At 41.1% G+C, this 22,648-nt stretch overlaps 1 protein-coding gene across 3 annotated transcripts in view; it reads left to right on the top strand.

Annotated features, from left to right (window-relative positions):
• The window catches only part of agap3 (ArfGAP with GTPase domain, ankyrin repeat and PH domain 3), a 114,837-nt gene that overhangs the window by 53,560 nt on the left and 38,629 nt on the right, over window positions 1–22,648 (top strand). For all 3 annotated transcript variants that reach the window (XM_034137521.1, XM_034137522.1, XM_034137519.1), the window contains exons 3-11: window positions 252–339; window positions 3,732–3,817; window positions 6,513–6,654; window positions 7,739–7,873; window positions 10,050–10,177; window positions 10,374–10,529; window positions 15,521–15,604; window positions 20,039–20,143; window positions 21,897–22,068. In XM_034137521.1, the coding sequence (XP_033993412.1) occupies window positions 252–339; window positions 3,732–3,817; window positions 6,513–6,654; window positions 7,739–7,873; window positions 10,050–10,177; window positions 10,374–10,529; window positions 15,521–15,604; window positions 20,039–20,143; window positions 21,897–22,068 (1,096 nt within the window). The remainder of the gene's footprint in view (window positions 1–251; window positions 340–3,731; window positions 3,818–6,512; window positions 6,655–7,738; window positions 7,874–10,049; window positions 10,178–10,373; window positions 10,530–15,520; window positions 15,605–20,038; window positions 20,144–21,896; window positions 22,069–22,648) is intronic.

Here is a 22,648-nt window from a genome sequence, read left to right as displayed (position 1 = left end):
AGCAGCTTGTCAACAACACATCCTAACACAAGCTACGCTAACCTTGTGTTTCCGAAGCTTTAAACGGGAATTTCGTGACCTTACTCAGTGGATAGAGTGGAAGTTTAAATCTCCGGAAACACTAACTGAGACGACCTTGTGCTGAGACTTTTACTCCCGTCATCATTATTGTCCTTCAAGTCTACATATGCTTCTGGTTTGTACCTATTCCTGTCAGAAATAATCACTGTATTTTGCTCTTCGCCTTTCAGGGCATTGTGGGAAATCTGTCCAGTGGAAAGTCTGCTTTGGTCCACCGGTACTTGACGGGCACATATGTGCAGGAAGAGTCTCCTGAAGGTAAGAGTCTGCTGTCGGAAGTGTGGATTCAGAGGGGATTATAGACATGTGAGACACTCAATCAATCTGTAGAAGCTTTAGATTAATGCAACACCTTCAGTGTGGCTCTTATGGCCTCATTCACCTGACAACGTGTCATATGAAATACATGCCTGCTGACAGATTGAAACCTTTTCTTTCCACAGTGTCAGCCTCTCGCAAATCAAGAGAAGCCTTGATGTTAGATTACTCACAATCTGGTGTGTTTCAAAAGCATTTGATTAGTGCAATTATACAGAAGCCTGCAGGCTGGTGAATACCTTTTTATTTTGTTCAAGCATTTTGGCAATGATTGCTACATTGTAAAGACAGATACCAATATTAGGCTGAGCATATAAAGATGTTTACATGACGCATGATGCCTTATGAGAGTATATTCGTCTAATACATTTATATTAAAGATAAATAAATAATTAGAATCAAGCTTCCTGATGCCAACATTGATAATTGCCTGGATGCATTCTTATAGATTTCTGTGTTTTTCATGACAAAGCATAACATTTCCAGTGAGTAAGGCCTGTGAAGATTTCTCCGTACTAACTAGAAGGTAAACTAAACCCCATCATTTCTCAAGGACTGTAAATGTGTCTTTTTATAACCATCAGGGGCTGTTTGCATCCTGGATGTCCTGGTGGAGAGCGTGCCAGTTGACCATGCTTGGAAAGGGACCCCTCGCCATTTTAACTGACTCTTGAGATTTAAAAATCAGATTTTCTTAAATGTATCATAATCAAAATCATAATGAGAATGCCCCCCCCCCCCCCCCCCCCTTCTGGCCTGACATGTTACTCCTCCTCTCATCCAATCCAGAAGCATGTTAGCCAACCCAGAGTTAACTGATCATTTCTGAAGGGTTTGCAGTGTTTCCTTTTACTGTAATTATAGGGAGGATGAGACATGAAGCGCATAATTAGTTTCTGGCATTATGCTGCACCAAGGGAGAAAGAATCCTCATAGCTTAATTAGTCCTTGAGAAATCAATGTTGGAAATGCTAAAAGAACAGAACAAGCATTTTTCGCTGTAATCAAGGAAACATGTCGGCTCAGATATGTCCATTGCAGCGCGTTGCTGTGATACAACATACGGGCTCTCTTTGTTTTATATTCACGTTAATGGCTTCACTCCAGATTGATTTTGTTACATCGCAGAAGCGTTTCCCAGCAGAGGAAGGTTCAGTGATGGCTGTTTCTTTAGTCATTTGTTCCTGGGCTTTTGCTATGATATCTGAAAAAAACAAAAAAAAAAAGATACTGGGGTGTGTTTCCATAGCAACACCGGATGGAGCTCCGTTGGATTGTGGCTCTGTGTCAAGGTCTAAGCCTCCGTGTAAGCAGAGTATGCTTACTGCGTGTTAACCGTGCCTACCAACTCGCCGTCTCTCTGTAGGCTGTCTGCAAGGTTGTTAGTCGCCTCTTTTTTATGTAAGGCTGAGCAACACATTGAAATGATTCATAATTTCTTTTTTTCGTCGTGATGTAGAAAAGTGTTAAAAGAGGTATTGTAGCCTGCCTCACTCTTTTTATTATTCACAGCACAAGATCTTTGGATGCATTGTATTGGCTCAGCTCTATATAAAGAAAACTGCATCCTGGATGATTACACAACTGAAAGGTTTACTTCAAATTCCACCCATGTTTTCACCGGAGCCGCATGCTTCCAGTACAGATACTGATTTCAGACAGACTTTCCATAATCTGTCGTGGCGTGTGAACGTGCTGCCAAGCTCCGTATTCTGATAAATCTTTGGTTTCTGTATCATTCTGATCCAGTTTTTCTCACTGTGTAACGAGATCCTCCACATCTTTTTTCCCTTTTTAAACGGGATTCAGAGACATGCAGACACATCGTTTCTCAGTCCTTTCTCAGTCCTTTGTCTGAATCCCCCAAAAAGCTCTGTGAAAAAAAAAAGCTGGCTGGTGGTACGTGAATCTCTCTGTTACACAACCAGCATGCAGCAGGACTTCAGAGGCTGGGAGAATCCCTTATTTGCCAAGCGGGCTAAAGTGGACTTAACGGGGTGGAAGTGTGGCTCAAGTGGATATGTATTGCTTGCTGAGACAGGAATACTGTCCGCCTATTAAAAATGACAGGGCTCGGCTACTGTATGGCCCTTACAGCTCCTCTGTGATGTAAGATCTGGAGTTCTTGAAATGCAGGTTTGCAGAGAGAATCAAGAATTACAAGGCTGATCTCTGTGATCCCCGTTCTCCGACTATTATCTAACCATATGAATATCTTAGCCAACGTGTCCTCTTATGAAACTCCTCGAAAATCTGTAACAGGTGTACTTTTATTCTGCGCTCACATCCACTGCAGCATTTGTTTGATACATTTAAACAAATCCTTCCCAGGCCTTGTCAAATGTGTGCATTATTCAGTTTTGTCAAATGGCTTTAAGCATATTTTCGTATTCATAAGACACCATTTCACTCCTAGGGACATCTATATTCTCACAACTTTCTCATTTGAATGTTTTTAATCACTGCAGGAATCTCAAACTATTCAAATGATATGCGAAATCTAATTTACTGCATAGTTCTCCCACTGATCTCTTCTTTATCTGCAGCCAGCTTTTGCTAGAGGCAAGGAATATGCATTTCTATCAGAGAAGAAATTAAAAAGGGAGAAACTCAAGGCTGAGCAGTGTTCGCTCCCCACTTCTCTCTAGTGGACATGCTGTGTCCTGAGGCGCGTCAGCAAAGACGTGTTTCGCCTCTGATTGTATCTCCCATCACCTCTTCTCTCCTTTAGTCTCTTTTCTGAAATTACTCTCCCTGACTTATCATTTTATTGCAAGGTGTAATGAGTTATGTTAATGCTGTGAAAACCAATGTTCTAATCCTCTGAAGATCACGCAGAGAAGTGATGCTCTGAACGTGATAATGTTTTTGTAGAGAAAGTCTGGCCTCTCCAGGACTTGTGGCTGTGGCTCTGAACCTGTTCCCTCAGCAGCTGTGCATTAGACACGCTAAATGGCCATTTCTCGCCCACGTAATTGGCTCCAGAGAGACCTGGTTTCCTGTTGGCATATGATCCTAATGGCAAAACATTCAGGGGACTAAATGGAGGGTTGCACTTAGTCTCATACATGTCTCTACAAACTTTAAGAGCCATGTCAAACTGTGTTTTGAAATTTAATTTGGTATCCAGGATGTCCTCATTGTTTTTATGATTAATGAGTGTGAAATGGCTCTGCAGTCTTTTTCTGCTTGGGAACCCCCTGGTGGTCAGTTATCTTAAAAAATTAACAATATCATCCTGCAGCAGCTATGGCCAGACTTAACATGTCTATAAGAATGACCTTGAAACAAACCTTTTCAGTCAAAATAATTAACAAATGTCTCTTCCTCAGGTGGACGGTTCAAGAAGGAAATAGTGGTGGATGGACAGAGCTACCTACTTCTGATCAGAGATGAGGGAGGGCCTCCAGAATTGCAGGTAAGGGGTTTAACCATGATGCACAATTCAATATCTACAATACAATATAATCAAAGTGAAAACATCAACACCAAAAATTCCCATTGCGCGTCTCACCATTTCAGTCCAAGCGCATGAAAGTGTGGCACTTAAAACATTTTTTTAAATTAAAAGTATGGAGTATTTTTCATTAAAATAAAGTGAGCCCAGTCTTAAAATAGTCACATCATATTTTACTTCTTGCGAGTCGATATAAAGGTAACTGAATTAGTTAAATGGGCGTATGATATGGTTTTTATTGATCGCAGCCCTCGAATCAAAATCATATCCTGGCAGATTTTGTGAGGTTTCTAAAGTTGCCCAAAGAATCAATATAATGTTGTGTTAACACCAAGAGTGTTAATCCTGTAAAAACGTCTCTTAAGGCCAAAGCTGCAAGATGTGTCAGACAGAAACTGTCATGCAGGCAGGAACTGTTAGAGACAGACCATTGGTTCTCTGCAGGACAGTTTGGAGCAGCGGGACAGCACTCTGCCTGTTCTTCCAAAAGCACTTAAGGGGCAGCAACAGATCAATGGGTAGGCCCAGCCAAAACATTTTTTTGTGGTCAAACTCTGCACCTGATCCCCCTGTGCGTATTTGAAATATTAAGATGAATGGAGCTACCTTTAAAAAAAAAAAAAGCGGTCTTCACTAAATCTGATGCAATTTATGCAGTCATTCTGACACTGCACAATACCTTCTCAACAGCGTCACACTGCAGACAGATAATGGTGGCGTCTACCTGGGGAACACACTGAGGCACTTGTGTTTTATGAGCCAGATATTTCCTTCAGGAGTTAGTTCAGACCAAAATAGCTATAGAATAATAAAGAGTAAATAGCACTTTAGTTTGTCTGAAGGTCAAATTACAACTTTGAATGTTGTTTGTGTCTTCCCAATGCGTAAAAAAAGCAACTAAGTCACAATATCAACTCAAAAGTTTGGTGTGTTCTTGTTTTAAGTGGCTTAAAAATAGTGAACCCATGTTTAAGTACAGTATTTAAATAAATGTATGAATCAGAATCAGAAACAGGTTTCTTACCAGGTAGGTTAACACATACGAAGAATTTGACTTGGTGTTGTGGTGCATACTTAAAAATAAAACAAAAATTAAAAACACAGATAGAAAACTATAATAACATTCAAAAAATATAGTAAAATATAGCAGTATTTACATTGAATATGATTGAAATCGTAGAAATTGAATTGGAATAAGATATGTGCAGTAATGAAACACAGAATTATTGTAAACATTGTGTGCATTGTGTCTGCCCAATGTGTAAATGAGCAACTATCTGCCAACACATTCACCATATCAACTCCAAAGATTGGTGTGTTCTTGTTTTAAGTGGCCCAAAAATAGTGAATGCATGTTTAAGTACAGTATGTAAGTAAATGTATGCTGTTACTTTCCACTACTAGCACTGTCACATGTAATCTCAGTGGGATTTGACCATGCATTTCCATTAGCAGCTACTGATACCAACCCTGGCAAATCTCCAAATGTCCACTTGCCTTATGCTCAGTGAGATTAGGGGAATAGAAATGTGTTTGGTTCAGTTTTAAGCTGCCTGTGTAATTATTGGCGTAATTAAAGGTCTCCATTATGTTCACTCTCACAGGAGGCTGAGCAGAGTTGTGGCTTGGAGGCTTGATTTGCCATTCATACCTTATGGGGGGGTCTGGGTGGGTTGAAAGCTCGATGGACATGAAGGCATTGTGGGGGAATAGTTATCCCTTGATTGTCACTGCAAGCACTACTCTGGGTTCTGTAGCGTCTTTCCCACAATGCGTGCTGATTAGGATTGATTTCCTGCACTAAAGGGAGACATCTCTCCCCTGTTTGATCATAAACTATGCCTGGATTGTGAATATATGAGATGAGCAAATACAAACATTCCTAGATTATGATAGCAGTGGGAATACAGAAAATAGATGAAATGCAGTGGTTGTGTTTAATCAGTCACTTTTATATCGCCTAAAAGCATTTATTTGCCTATGATCAAGAACTCACCATGGCTGTTGCTACACTGCCCCCTTCTGTCTGTATGTAGGAACTTCACTGGAGTGAATTCCGGCAACACATAATAGTTAAGCTCTCCGCATCTAATTTCACACTTATTTCAGGGAGCCATTAAAGAACAAATTACATTCATTAAAAATGTGCTTTTAAGACATCATTTTTGTTCAATAATTTCTGTCTCAATCGTTTTTTCCACCAAAAAGTTAAATTGCATTATTAAAAACCATTACATTAACGTCTCTCCTTCTAGGATCTATGAATGTGCTAATGTTATATATGATAAACTGCACAGAAAATGCACTTACTGGCACAGAGAAACTTAACTTTGAAAAGTCCCAGTTAATACTGCTGCTAAAGTTTCTGCATATTACATCATGATTGGCTTCCACACTAGTTTTGATGTGGGATGTTGTTGGTGCGCACACTTCTTAAACTCCTAATGAAAGTGAGCATAGACAAACATAACCTTTCCAGCAGATGGATGATGAAGAGTCTCGTCATTCTGCACAGTGAAGCTAAACATCCAAATAAAGTAACAAAAAGCTATGTTTCCCAGACGATAAATATCTGTTGTGTGAATGCTCTTGTGCAATCATGAGGCAGCTTATATTTCACAGAGCTTCCTTCAACATCTCTCTGCTCCGTCCTCAGTTTGCTGCCTGGGTGGATGCGGTGGTGTTCGTCTTCAGCCTGGAGGATGAGATCAGCTTCCAGACAGTCTACAATTACTTCTTGCGCCTATCCAGCTACAGGAACACAGCTGAGGTCCCCATGGTGCTCGTTGGAACACAAGGTGATTGCCCTACATCTGATGTATGTTTATTCAAGATATTGCTATCTCCATGATGCAGCTCTACATTCTCTAACATTGTCTTTACACAGACGATTTGATCACTGTCCACAAATCCCTCAACAAGACCAAAGCTGACACTGATTTGTCGTATTAACAAGTTTTACATACTGTAGCTTATTTCTGCGTGCTCCTTTGTTGTTTAAAAACTCTGAGAAGACATCAGTGAGCCCCGCTGTCGCAGTGGGTGACATGTTTTCTCGTTACAGTGAACATGGGCTCTGTAGTTTATTTTTAGTTAATCCTACATACACCCTCCTGCTGCCGGAGTAACTCACTAGCACATCCAATGTGTGTTAATCCGCAGCTGAAAATGTTCCCTAACAACTACTTACTCCTCTTCTAGTAATGTTACTTTTAAACGACAGCGCTCATATGCGAAAAGGAATTACTAATTTAAATTAAAGGTCCCCTATTATACTGTTTTTCATCAATATATTATAGTTCTCAGATATATACAAACATGTCTCTGAAGTGTTTGGCTCGAAATACCAAACAGATCGTGCATTGTAGCATCCCATATACCCCTCTGTTTCAGCCCTGTTTCAAAAGTGCTGATTCTCTGTCTGTTACTTTAGATGACAATAAGGAGCCCCTCCCCACGCCCCTCTGAGAGATATTTGGTTAAAAAGAACACAATGGTGCTCTAGGAGGAGATTCAGGTGATAAGGTGGGCGGGGGTTACCTTGGTTGGTTATTGGCTAATGGTTGCACAAGTCAAAAAATCGTTATGACATCATAAAGTGGCCAAAATCTGATCAGCTCATTTCAGACAGGTTTTTATATAAATGGATCAGGACAAAAAGAGAGAGAATCTTTCTTCCTGAAACGTTCAGACTCTCTTTACACAGAGGGGACACATGTTTATTTATAAAAGACATGAAAAAGTGGATTTTGCATAATAGGTGACCTTTAAAAGTACCGTCTCTCTTTGTTAAATTCATTGCCTAAAACAAAAAAAACTGAGTATCACCAGCCTCATCATTTAAGTGAAATCTTTGTGTAATATGTTTTCCTCCCCTCCTAGATGCCATCAGTGCTGCCAACCCCAGAGTGATCGATGACTCGCGAGCCAGAAAGCTGTCAAACGACCTGAAGCGCTGCACATATTACGAGACCTGCTCCACCTATGGCCTGAATGTGGAGCGCGTCTTTCAGGACGGTAAGAGGGGTGCCAAAAAAGTTACAAACATTGAATAAACAGGAAGTACCAGAGGTAGCTTTAACATGATGACGATGTTGTCACTTCTTTCAAACATGAGTTGTTAAATTGGTTCTTCACTCCTCGCTAATTGTGAAGTACTTCCTGCTGTTCATGAGTTATTGTTAGCATCATGCAATAATGCCTGTGCATGCTTGACTCATATGCGGTTTGCTCAGCAACAATGATTGGCAGTATACTTTGTGAACAGTAACATTAACAGGCTCACTTAAAATAATAATACACCAGACCTTTTCAATGAAACACAATCGTCAAACACTACAATTATTAATCACGGAGGCTAAAATCATGATTTCAATGTGGGCCTCTAAGCTACCAGTTAATATTCATTTGTTTATGAATGGTGGAGTGCTTTCTTAATGTCTCTTAAAAGTATTTGGAAACTCAGAGTTTTTCCCGGAATCCATAATTGAAGTCATGAAACTGTCATTTGGAAACTTGGCTGCTTTAACTCTGGCACATTATCCCCTAAGGCTGCAGCTCCTTTCAAAGCCTGTCATCCCTACACAAAACATCTGAATATGTAACACAGCGTTCACTTTGCATGTCATTGACTTGATGCACAGGCACGTTGTCTTCTCTCCTTGCCGTAATTGCTTCCTGAAGCCCAATTTTGAAATAATTAAAAGAGATGAAGGAGCTTCGGCTGCTTGGCGATGTCGCTCTGTATCTCTTGCCTTCTCTGTGTTTGCCATGCTGAAGGAAGCAGCCGGGCGTTATGGTCCCTGCTGTCGGCGTAACATCAAATCATCTCTCTTTTCCCCCTGGCGCTAATTCACGTCACGAACATCCCCCCTCCCCCCCCCCCCCCCCCCTCGCTCCACCCAGTCCCTCACTGGTGTGTGCCGTGAATTAAATGCATGTTGCACCAGTTGCATGGCAAATCTGGTTGTTCAGATGGTGACTATAGTCTCATTTGGCTAACAGCTCTCTGTAGAGATCAGTGAATGACACCAAAAGAAATTGCAGGCATAATTGTATATGATTACTTTTCTTGGAAATAGAAGTACTCCCCAGGAGATGTGTGTGAGCCACCTTGCAGTATGTTGCTTATTACCTGACTGGAAAACAAATGGCCCGAGGTGTTTGTGATAATGTGCTCATATGCTTCCTCGTCTGGCTGGAATTAGCTTTGCTTACTTTGTTGAGCTTCATTCGCTTAATATTCTGTTGGTGTTCTGTCTATAAAGAAACAAGAGAACAATACTATTCTTTTAGCACTCAAAGAAGACTATATTGAAATGTTCTGACAACACCATACATATGTGCAAAACGTTATAACGTCATACCTGCCCTTAGTTTTCTCCCCTAATTAAGTTAGCAACTGTTATGTTTACAGTCTTTTAGAACATTTGATTAATTAACTTTCTTCATAGTGAGAATGACACTTTGCCAATTTAATTTGTAAACGCTGGCTAAACATCACGTTCGAATTGACTGAGAGTACATATTTGTACATTTGTGTTGTAGTTAGTGCCTTCTCTACATCTACTGATTATCGTCAGTAGGGGTTAATCACAACACCCCTATATATTCCAAATGAATTTGTCATGAAAACAAAAGTCATGATCCAAGTAATAATAGTAATAATAATAACTTTGATTTATATGGCGCCTTTCAAGAAACCCCATGACGCTTTACAATAGGACGTGGGGCCATGGGGGGGGGGGGGGACAAAAAGGAAAACAAGGGACTAGAAAATAAGAAGATAAAAAACAGAAATAAACAAAGGCTGGTCACAACAATTAAGAGAGAGAGATTAACTGAGGCTTAAAGCCTTGACAAACACATTTAGTTTGAGTGCTTTTTATTTTATTTCCACAGTCATTTCAAAAGGAAGATAGTTTCTGTTGGTTAAGTAGTTAATGATTGGTAAGTGTTTTCAGCAGATGTCTCTTATTTAAAAATGTCATTTGATCTCTCAGTAGTGTGGTAGGGTTAATCTCAGAAAGTAGAAATGTAGTAACTATCTACTGAGGAACATGTTTGAATCTTGTTTCTTTGTTCTTGTTAAGTCTCCCAAATTTCTCCGAATTCCTTTGAATAAAAAAGATGTTTATCAGGAGTCATTTGACAGGATTAATGAACAATGTGTTCCTGTGTCTCTCTTCTCCAGTTGCCCAGAAGGTTGTGGCCATGAGGAAAAAGCAGCAGCTCTCTATTGGTCCGTGCAAATCTCTCCCCAACTCTCCTAGCCACTCTTCAGTCCCCGCTGCAGCCATCCCCTCTGTTCACATCAACCAGGTAAAACTCCAATCATCACAGACGGCACACTGTTCTTTTCTGTATGTGTAACACTTCTCATAATGATAACTTATTTTATCTGTGTGGGAAAATAAAAAGAATGTCCCTCAGTATAAATATCTCTCCATCTTTCCCTCTCGTCCTACCTCCCTTCTTCTGTTTCTGTCGTTTCCTCTTAATCTCTCTTGTTCCCCAGGCGGCCAATGGTGGGGGTGCGTTCAGCGACTACTCCTCCTCTGTTCCCTCCACCCCCAGCATAAGTCAGCGGGAGATGCGCATTGAGACCATCGCTTCCTCCAACACGCCCACGCCCATCCGCAAGCAGTCGAAGCGCCGCTCCAACATTTTCACAGTAAGTATGCGACAGCTGATGCAAAGCAACACCCACTCACACTACTAGAAGGCATGTTGCCAAGCACACTTTGTCCACCAGAGGGAGACGGGTAGCTCCAAATGCATCAAAGCCACCTCTCCTGCCTCCCATGCAGGCAAAGAAAGCGTCTTGTTCACACAGCACAAAGAGCAAAGGAGAAATAGAAATTAAATTAGATCCCCAAATATGCTCTAGAAGTATAAACCCTTCTTTTCAAAGCAAATACTAAAGATAAGCACTGTGGAAAACAACTCTTTACATGTCCTTTTTTTCTTTTCCAATTGGATGTAGTAAGTGCCCATGGATTAAGTCTTTCATCTCACCCATAACAAACTAGGCCCTCTGCACTTTTCTAAATGTTTGACCTCCCTCCCCCTCCCCCTCTTATTTTTTACTAGATCCTTTCTTTGCAGTGATTTCCCTTTTGGGAGGAGACAGCAGCAACAAACCGCCACTTCTCCAAGCTAAACTAAAAGTCCGAGCCAGCCAATGCCCTGTTAACACGCTGCTAATAACGCACCCCCCCCCCCCCCACCCACCCACCTCTCATCAGCGCCCCAACTCCAGACAGAAATGCTCACCCAGCCATCTCCCTGATTCTAAAAAAAACAAAACAAAAAAACTCCCCAATCTCTACCCAACTTACTTCGAACCTGGCCCAAATCCGATTTCGCCCTCCCAGATTCACAACCAGCCCAGTACCCCTCCCCCCCCCCCCCCTCCCCCCCACCCCCCCCCCCCCCTGTCTGCCTGCTCTCTACCCCGTGTCCTGTCGTATTTGCCCTTCGCTCTAACCAATAGCATATGTGTGCACTAACCACTCTAATTTCCTTAGCTGTCGTAAGCTTGTCTTTTACTTGTAGCCTCTGCCCCCTTCTTCTACCCAGCCTGCCCCCCCCTCTCCTCCTCTCTCTGCTCTTCTACTCCAGCCTCTTCTACGCTGCTAAGCCTCTCCTAATCTCACATGGCCAGCCCTCTGCCTCCGAGAGTTCAGGGAGGTCTTCAGGAACTCTTTTCCTTTTTAAAAATGACTTTTTTATTGTTATTAAATAGTCCTGCAGAGGCTGTTTTTACCTCCCAAAAAAAGCCAATGTGGGTTTTCAGAATGCCCGAGTCAGCTTTTCCAAAGTGTAACGTATCCCTGTTTTTATCCCACAATTTCAATATTTTCCCCCACAATTTAGTTTGATTTATAAGACGGAGATCCGGCTATATGAGATTATTTCTTTCTGAACTCCTCCCCTATACCCTTCCCCACCTCTAAAATGTCTCTTCTCCTCCACCTGTCTTCTTCCTCCTCACCCCTTTGCCCTCTGACCCCTGTCTCCTCCCTCCTTCTGTCCTTCTGCCTCTTTCTATCCTATCCCTATCTTCCCCCCCCCCCCCCCTCTTCTATATCTCCTACTGCCTTCTCCCTGTTACCCCGGCTGCTTTGGGAGCCGCAGGCTTTGTGGCCTCCGAGCAGTACAGGCTGTTTGCTAGCTCCCCCTTGTTGTCTCCCTTCCCCCCCTGCTAGGTAGTGACTAACCATGTCCACCAGAGAAATGAGCCTCTCCCCATCCGCGTCATGGAGATACCGAAGCACGCCACCTACCCAGTGTGGGTGCCGGAGTGGCAAGCCGAGCGGGAGTTTCAGCTCATGACCTTCTGAGGAGCAGCGAGCCGGGGGTGGGAGGAGGGAGGGGGAGGGAGATGATGATGATGATGAGGAGGAGGAGGAGGAGGAGGAGGAAGCAGAGGAGGAGGGAACGGGAAGTTAACAGGGCGACATTTCTTCAGTGACACTTGAAGAGTGCGATGGGCTAAGGAGACGAAGACTTGCCGTGCCAACCTTTTTTGCCATTTTACAAAACAACAGAAAGAGAAAAATATTTCATCAACAATATCGAGGATGTCCCTTTCCTAGCTTTGTCTGTTTTAAAAATATATATATTGACATCTGTGTTACAAAGTTCTATAAAAGTTCTGCTCTCGCTGATAGACAGCAGGCTGCCATTCAGAAAGCTGTCATGTTTTCTTGTAAGTAGTTCATTTTATGTTAATTTTTAGGGAGTTTAAAGAGAAGTATTCAGAAAGAAAATATGCCTTAAAGTCATCAGTAGACAAGCTTTGACGGATCAATATCAGACTCACTTTATCAAACTCACTTTACCCAAGCCATTACATACAAGGTATTTTGTTCTCAGATTAGAGAAGAAATTGCTGCAGTTAATTCATTTTGTTCACTTATAATCAGATAAAAAAATATCCCGCTGTGCAATGGGACTTTTTAAAATGTCCCCTTTCAATGTGCAGTTTATAGAGTTAACTGTTCGAGTTAAGATAATCGCTTTTGGGATCAGTCTTTTGCCCAGCATTAATCTGACTACAACACATCTGATCTAAGACTTACTTATTCATTAGAAAAGCCCCTTAACAAACTATAAACCTTTTTTTTTTATTATGTTGTTTTTGCCGTAAGTAAGTAAACAACTCAAAGCTTTACGACAGAAGATTTTATCACTTCTTCTTTTCACCACCGTCACAAATCAATTTCACCAACCGCAATCATTTCAAGCCAGTTTTGCCATTACTGTCGTCGGCCACTAGGTGTCAGCACAGTACACATATTTTTTCCTAGTGCTTCCATGGTCAATATAACTCCAAACGATCCGTTTTGTAATCTGTTGTTCCTGACGTCTCAGGCTGTCTGTCCCTTTTTGTGTTGAAAAGCACACTGTTTAGGAATTTAGATGAATACTACGGCATTTTTTATACTTAATCCCATACCACTCATCCATTCCTATTCATTTAATCCATGTATTAATGTCTGCCATTAGGTGTTTTCCATTCCATGTTTTTAATCACTTGACATGTTACTGGATCTCCACGTTTAAAACCATAACCAAAACTAAACAAAGAAAAGAAAGAAAAAAAACATTTGACCCTGTTTTTCAATATTTGCAGATTCGTGCTTCTGTTTCCAACCTTTCTTCAACATAAAGGGCTTTCCAACTCCTTCCGAATTAGAAGAGCATGATCGTTTAAAAAGAGAGTCCCCCTGCTTTGCCAATCACGATAGAGAGAAGATTATTTATTGAGAACTTGCACTAAACGGAAACCATAGGACTTTGCGTTTTAAGTCGAGTTCATTCGAGCGCGCTCAAAGTAGACTGTCAAATATCACAAAGCGAGACAGACTCTAGGGACTCTTCTGGAAATGCCCTGCCCGCCCCTACCCCCCCCCACTCCCATTCAGACATGCCATACAAACACACGCTGGACAGTCAAGTCACTCTTGGAACTGTTATCCAGCCACCCAATGGACACAACCTTTCCTTACACCACATCACACTGCCTTTCGCCATAAATGAGGACTCAAGGACTAGACATGCCAAGTTGTTTTTTTGTTCTTCCTTTTCGAATTTCCTACATTCATTTGGTTTGGTTTTATTTGATTCCTTCTTATTTTCCAGGGAGTATTGAATGAAATTGAAACATGTGGTATAAATGTATTATCATAGAGGTATTTTAGAGTAGTTTGGGGTTATTTTATGAAGGCCTTCATAAAAATCAGCGTAGAGTGTGAGGGTGTTGAGGTATTACAGAGAGATATTATACTGAACGTTGCCAACAAATGACACTGGGTTGCACCGACTTGTATGAATGTAGTTAAACTTAACATTTGTTTTTACTTTTATTTATTTTAAGTTATTTTTTGCACATTCGATTGTCTTTTATTCATTTATTTATTTTCCTCAGTTTAGGTTTGGTACAGAGATTATGAACTCTTGCATAATCGCTTTTCTATCATGAACGGATTGACGAAAATATAGACTGCTGTATATCTTGTATTGTATTTTATTTACAATGGTACTCTATAAAAAGTACATACATATAAGGAGTATATGAAATAATGCCTTTATTGTTCATCCTATATTTTGTGGGAACTGCAATGTTTGGCTCAATCTGTTGGATATTTTGAAGTGAATTTGTGACTTGCTTTGTATGGTGTCTGTATAGAAGCTAAACAAGTCATCATTAAAAAAATAAAATGTTGGAAAAAATATAAACACCAGAGTTGGTTTACTTGAACTCAGACTCTACCTCTTCTCCATTGGTGACTGGACATTTCTCATGTTCTGAGTGAGACCATACACACTCATGTCTGTCTCTACCTGTGTCACATCTCTACTTGTTTTGGGGTGGGAATTTTTTTTCAAATTGATTTTCATGTAAAGTTATATTTCCTGTCTAACCACTTTTTCCTCTCACAGGCATGACCAGAAACTTGAAATGTTCTAACTTTTCTGACAGTAATGTTGTTTAATATTTGCAAAATGATTTTGTCCTACCAGGTTTTGTAGGTCAAAGGTCGACAGAAGCTACTCTAATTTTCATCTCCTGTTTGATAACCTTTTTCCCCTTCTCTCCCTTTAACCTGTTGTGAAATGTAACGTATGTATCATGCTACAAAAGCCCTTATTAGCGACTATGCTAAAGTCCCTGCTGGCTCTACACTGGTATAGCAGCAGTGGGTCTGCAGGTCCGCTAAGGGCCCGCTCGGGGTCTCTCACAGAGGGAAGGATCCCCAAAGGGTTTCAGGGCTGAGTCATGACTCAATGTGTGGTCGTCCTTGGTCTCCTCTGTGTTGACATGTGTCTATTGTGGTCTTGGTTTGGTCTCTTTATTATTTTATTTTAAACTTGCACGTTGGTGTTACTGCTGTTTGTTCCGCTGGTCTGCTTGTCTGTTAATTTCGAGCTTCTTTTTGAGACTTTTATTTTGCAACGTCGAGTTTCTTCACAATGCTCCAAACACAAACCCTCACTTCTCTTTCTGACCCCCATTCTCTCTTTCCCCCACACACACACACACCCCAACACACACAACTTTGCCCCCAAAACTCCCCTCACACCCCACAACTCCCACAAGGCTTTGCTGTTTACTGTTGCTTCAGTTTGCTGACTGATTTTCTTGTTTTCTTGCAGTCACGGAAAGCCAGTGAACAATCAAAGAGCGTTGACAGTAAAACAGACAGCATAGGCAGTGGAAGGGCCATACCTATCAAACAGGTAAGACACTTTCCTCATTTCTACCATACATTTCTTATAGTTACCTAGGTAAGTATGATCCTTGTTGTGCCATAAGACGTTGTTGTCTGTTAAATGTGGATGTTCTGTGTTAAAGATTTAAATCACAGTGGATTTAGTATACCAGTGTGTACTTGTCATGTCTTGCTTTTACCACAAGATGGCGATGTAATATAACATAACATAAATAACTCAACAAGTACAAGTGTCGCTGAATCAAAGAGAAAAGAAGGCTGGAGGTTAAGACATAACATCAGAAAGGTTATTGGTATTTGTGGTCTTCATATCACAATTAAAAAAAAGAAGTAGCTTTTGAAATTCTAAAGGCACAATAAATGCATTTCTGACCCAGTAAATTGCGGGAAAATTATTAAATTGAATTGTGTGTGTTTCTCAAATGAGTTTAACTTAAAATAAAGGTTTTTTTTGTATTCAATGTCTACATATATTTTTTTTTAAAGCATAACAAAGCCTCAGAAAACTTTTCAAAAAATATGATGTACTGATGCGTATAAAATGTATGAATCTCAGTCACTCAGTTGGGGAGAGATTATTCCAATCCTGTGATCAATTTGGATAATAATCTTAGATTCAAATCGTGGATGCACCGTTTCATAGAAAAACATTTGCTCCCAGTGGAAATGTAATTGTTTTTATTGCTCATAATTGTGCGTGGGTAGTATTTTTGCATAAAGGTTCATTCATGCATATCCATATAATAGACTTTGACAGCTAGGATTAGCTGGAAATCTGATTAGATATCCCAGTAGACACCATTTTCTTTAGTGTTCGTTTCTGACTATTTGTTTTTTGAGGTACTTTCATAAGCAGAAACGTTGTGCTTAACAACTACAGATCACATACTGCCGTTTCTATTTTGACAAGTTTTTTCCCATCGTAAAAGATTATTACAAGTGTTTTTTATCATATTTTTCTTTATGATTTTTTATGTAATCATGCGTTGTTTAAAAGGACCCGCTGTTTAGTACTGAGCAGCAAATTACATATCTGAGTGAGGATCATTTTCTAAAGGTCCGTCTACAACCGAAGGAGAAGTAATTGACACATTGATTAGTAATCACTTATGATTATATGAGGGCTTTTGAAAATGGGTCAGCATCATTATATTATCCTCTTTACCTGCAAATGATACAAGATAATGTCCTTTTTTTGAACATGTTGAGCCAGACCTTCTCATTCCCTTTGGATGAAAATTGCCAAGGCTTTGGTCCAGCGGTAACAATAATGGCAGAGTGACACTTCCAAGCCCCCTCACTCAATCAGAAAATAATGCTGTGGAGAAACCAGTTTAACATACAATATCTATCGGTCCGTCTGTCTGCCACAGATACTAGATGTTCTTGTAATAGATACAAAAGCTTCACAATGTTATAACATGTTTAAAAAATGTAGGATTACATCACAGTCATATTTATTAACACAGCAGATGTTAAAATTGGGGTTTTATTTGTGCCCAACAACCTGAACAATGGCTAAAATCGGTAAGAAATGCATTTGAGAATTTCTTAGTCGACTAACAATCACATGTTTAAGTCAATTTTACTGTTAGTTGATTCATTTGGTTAAGCGACTGAGAACAGGCAGTACTAAAATCACCCCCTAAAAAAACACAATTTTAAATGTAAAACCTAATAGTGGCTATTCTGCAGACATTTAATTGACATGTTATCTGGGAAAAGCTCTTGGTTTTATTGTAGATTAGTGTAATTCCCTGCAGAAGCTGGGTGAATCTGATGAGTGCTGGTGAGCAGAGTTTGGTTTTCACACATTAGAAAGAATCCCCTCTGAGCGATCTTTACTGTAAACTCTCCCATTCTTCTCCAGTACATTACAGGGGGGGGGTCCTCTCTAAAGTCTGGGGCCAGTTTCTCTGAGTTTCATGGCAACTTTTGACAAGAGCCATCCCCCTCTTTTATCTACAAAGGATTTTTTTGGCTATACAGATGTGGAGAGAGGGGGTTCGCCGTGTGACTCGCTGATCTCCAGGCCAGTCAAATGCACAATCAAGGAGATCAAAGTGTCAATGTGGGCTTAATTACCACTGCCCCCCCCTCACCCCATCGAGCCAAATTACACACAGCCCCCCATCTCTTCCCTCTGCTCCTCCTATCTATAAAAATAGTGAGTGAGGATAACAATGCACTCACTGCTGAGGAGCCGCCAACAGCAGTGAGTGCATTCTTGCCCCATCTCCGACCCCCCCCCCCAACACACACACACACACACACACACACACACACACACACACACACACACACACACACACACACACACACACACACACACACACACACACACACACACTTTTCCCTGTCACAAAGGGCTGTCCTATCAGTCAGCCACAGTGGCAGGATGCAGCTTTTCTCCTGGTCGTCTGACAAAAGAAGGGAAAGACACTATCTCCTCTGTGTAGATATGACAATTGTGTAGCCACAGAGACACGTCTGACGATCGGCCTGTTTCCTTATGTCGCACAGCCTGAACACACTCATCTCTTTGTGTGTGTGTGTGTGTGTGTGTGTGTGTGTCAGTGTTGTACGAATGCACAGGGCTCCAAACATGTTGCAATTTGATGCCAAACCACCACACTGCTCAATCCAAATGCGGCAGACAATTAAACAATTATGACAAATTATATCAAATCATTTGTCTTCCGGCAACTGACAGTGGCGTGCTTTATGAAAGATGTGTCACAGCAGCTGTTCACATAAAACAGCAGAGAAATTAGTCTGCACATGTAAAGATTTTCACATTATTTTCTAAGCATCTTTATTGATCTGCTACACAGCTCTGATAAATATATGTAGCGCCGCACTGATTGCATGTATAGATTTATGAATGCTTCAGTAAGGCCACAAGATGAGCAACATATTTGCTTGTAAAACATGTATTATAGAGTCGCCAGAGGCCCTGGGACTGCATCATTTACTTTGTATGATTAGAGCGTCGTTTAAAAAGTGTTTACAGTTATTTTATTGATTAAGTTTAGAATTGTGGGCAGTCAGCAAGTTATCGATTCAGGGACACAATATTTCATTCTGAAAAAACATCAGAACCAAGGATATATACAATATGCTTTTTAAACAGAATAGTTACAACATATTAATATATATTTTTAGATCAAATAAGGACAATAAGGACAAAATTGTTGTCTGACTTTTTGTTTTATTCCAATGCAAAACAAGACGTATTCAGTTGAATTTATAAAGTGTCAGCAACACACAGGCAACTGTTGTGCAATGCTGGTTTGTTTTTTCTATGTGGTCTTAGTTTTATAACTTTAATAACTTTTCCCCATGGTAAAATAAGATTTTAGGAGTAGAAAACATCAGAAAAGATTACAATATTCTCCGTTACCTAATGACTTTAATTGAGAAGAGCGAATTTGGTGGAGTAGATTTACAGAATTGTTTGTATCTCCAGTGAGAATCTTTAAACAGGCAAGTGCATTCATAAGATATTAAGAAGAATAAACTCTCCCCCCCCCCCCTCAAATGAATCAGGTTTGGGATTAGGATGATTGTCGGCACACAGCCTGGTGCCCAGGTCACCGAGGGTCAGCTCTCCCTGATGTGTTAATAAGGATTAAAGCCTGCAGGATGGGCCTGGCTAGCAAAATACAACCCCCTCTAACCCCCCCTCCTCTTCAGCTCACATACACACACACACTGGCCCTGGCTGTAAAAGCACAAACATTGCCCCGGCTTAATCCCCTAATTAAGCGTGCCCCTCCTCACTATTTAACCCCAGAGAGCCTCCTGGCCCCTGCACTCAGCAGCGTTTGGCCACCTCCAGCAGAGGAACTGCATTGTTTACCAGTGGATTTACTCAGCAGATAAGGAAACCATCTGATGCCCTAAAAGGCGCCAGAAGATAAAGTAGAAAAGAATAATAGCTGAGTGGGTTTTGAAGAGGGGAGATCACACTCCCTAATCCCCGGATTGAGAGGTCTTCCAGAGTTCAGCATGTTATGTGTATGAATGCAGGGAGGAGGTCTGGCAAATTGGATTGTCTCTCCCTCTGAAAGACCTCAGTGCCAGAGGAACCTGGCCAACTTTGCAGGTTGAATAATCACAATGGAAAAACTAACATATCATTAAACCTGTCACCCAGCAAATTATAATGAAGAATGACAGTTTAAGGGATTTAATTACATCGAACTATTATGTTTTCATGTTGTTTTAAATGTATAATCACCACTTCCACACTGTTACATAATTGTCACTTAAAATGTTTGTTTGCGTTATGACGTGCCACAAAGAGAACTGCCATAACGAATCTGAAATGACAATAATAATGCTGTTTTATAGTATTTAACATCCATAATGGCTCATATTATCCACCATGCTGCTTTGTGAAGAGCATATGCTCACCGTGATGCCTTGTCTCTTACAGGGAATCCTTCTGAAGCGAAGTGGCAAATCCCTCAACAAGGAATGGAAAAAGAAATATGTCACACTGTGTGATAATGGCGTCCTTACTTACCACCCCAGTTTACACGTGAGTCTGAACCCCCCTCCTCTCTTCTTCACTTCCCATTTCTTTTTCCAATCGGCTTTATGTGTTTGTTACACTACTGTTTGTACTCGAGGGTGCCGCTGGAGGTTTTAATGTGGGACTGTTTTTCAACCGCTGCTGAGCATGATTCTCTTGATGGGATTACATTTACAACCCTTTCCGTAGTGAGCGGGATTACAAGCATATAGGCTCATGAGACTTGTGTAACAGCTAACCCAGTGACTCTAAGCGTAGTATTAAGAAACGGTGTGTCCTAGTGGTCATCTCTGTCCCCCACTGGGATGCCCTTCCCCGGTGCCGTCTAATGGAGACATGGTGTGTGTGCCCGCCGCGCCCAGACTCCACGCTGCCTTGTATTTATAATGGTTCTCACCACATGGCAGCAGAGCCTGACCAGCCTCCCACATCCATCTATGTCAGAATCCTGCTGGGCCGCTAATACCTCTTAAACACTCGGCTGGCTGGCAGCAGACAGATCAGATCCCGGGTGCCACACTCCAAAAACTCTCGTCTTTTTATTCTCCCAAAACACCTTCATTTCCTGCCATCCCTCCCTGATTCTTCCAGCCTTGTGTTTAAGATGTTAGGAGATCATTTGGCGAGGTAAGATGAGAGATGTCTGCAACCTCTTGTGTCTAATGAGACTGCTCAAACTTTGAACACAAGCCCAACAGTTAGACGCGAACCTTGTGTGTGGCCTTGTTGCACTGACAGTGTGTTAGCGGTTTAATTTACAAGCAGTTATTAGTAGAGTGGAGCAGTGCTACAGTGATGTATGTAATTGACTGAGCAGGCTATCTCTTGATCATTACCGCTATTACAGGTCATCAGGGCAATCTTTGAATCTATGAATCTGTTGACTTACAGAGGGAGGTGAGATAAGGAAGACAGTTACATTAGCGCCGTAACAGCTCGAGCTCATTTTGAGCAGTGGAGCAGAGACGGAGTAAGAAAGGGGAAGAGAGATTGAGGAAAGGAGAGAGGGAGAAGGAAAGAGGGAGGGAGGCAGACTGAGAGTGGAAGAGGGGAACCTTTAATTTCGCAGTCAGCCAAGCCATCCACACAATCACCTTCTGTTAATTCTATCTGCTACATCAATTAAATTGTTTGTTGAAACTAATTGAATGTGGCTTAATCACACATCTTAATAGCTTTGCACGCTTCGATCTGGCTGTTAATTCCAGCAATAAAATGAAATGAGAGCGCTCACTGGGTAATTAGCGAGGAGGCTTGGGAAAGAAATGAGTGCTTTATGACACGGTAATAAAGCAGAGGAGCCGGTGGGGGGACGGCAAAGGCCGAGCTCGCCTCTATTTGGGTCTTTTTCTGCTGAGCCCAATGATTTTCACCTTGGCTTCCCACATTTGGGTAGTAGTCGCTTTAAACCAAATCAGATGCCCAAATTGAAAGTGAATGAGACTGTTTGCATTCATTAAGCCTATCATCTCGCTATCTGGAGAGATGGCGTGGGCACAGGTGATGTATAATGGCTTTACAATCATTTTTCCACTCTCACACGTTTAGTGGAAGGTCTAAGATGGGTTGTGACTAATGGGGATGGAAATTGAATAGTCTTTTAATCTGTTTTTCTTCCATAATTCCAGATTCTAGTTGGTTTGCTGTGTATAATCAGTTACCTGTATTGAGGGAATTGTATGAAATATTTGGACTCCTACTTGACTAGATCACAGTCCATCCACAATAACTGTCATGTTCTTGTTTGCACTTTCTATAGGACTACATGCAGAATGTGCATGGGAAAGAGATCGACTTGCTGAGGACAACGGTAAAGGTTCCTGGGAAGCGACCGCCCAGAGCCGTGGCAACCGTCGCCCCGACAGCTAGTCCCAAAACCAACGGGCTGACCAAGGACCGCAGCACCCTGCAGCTGGGCATCGGAAACACAGGTACCACGTCCTGTCCTCATTATATGGCCAGAGTGATACAAGTTACTGTGCTTCGTTTGCATTTTTCATATTTAAGATATAGATTCAAGTACATTGATTGAGTGATTCATCTGCAATATGATCCCTCTTTTCTATACTGTTTTAAAGCAGGACTCTGCGATTCAAACCAATACATGTTTGTTTGATATGGCCAGAATACATATGTGAAATTGAGATTAGTTAAATATGTCTTGAAGGTGATTATGTGCTACCTTTTTAATCTTCTGTATTAAACGTTGAAACGTAATCATATGAAGTTTAGTATCATAAACAACACTTTGAAGGCGCATCCACTCAAAGACTTATCAAACACACTTTTTGTCAAATTCAGCGAATACCTCCTTTTGGTTTGCTAGCTGTCCGTTATGTAGTGAGCCGAAACATAATGTTGGGCACATACTGCTCTTAAGTGGGAAACAAACAACGTCAATCAAACCAAGCAACCCAAAACTAGGGTGGCCCTGAAGTGCAAGTCAAAACAACATTTCACAAAACACTACAGCATTTCACAAAACACTTCAACATTCACAAAACACTACAG

This window comes from Trematomus bernacchii, unplaced genomic scaffold, assembly GCF_902827165.1.
Source record: "Trematomus bernacchii unplaced genomic scaffold, fTreBer1.1, whole genome shotgun sequence".
Taxonomy (NCBI): Eukaryota; Metazoa; Chordata; class Actinopteri; order Perciformes; family Nototheniidae; genus Trematomus; species Trematomus bernacchii.
The sequence above is the reverse complement of the archived record's forward strand: the minus strand, read 5'-3'. Positions and strand labels throughout refer to the sequence as shown.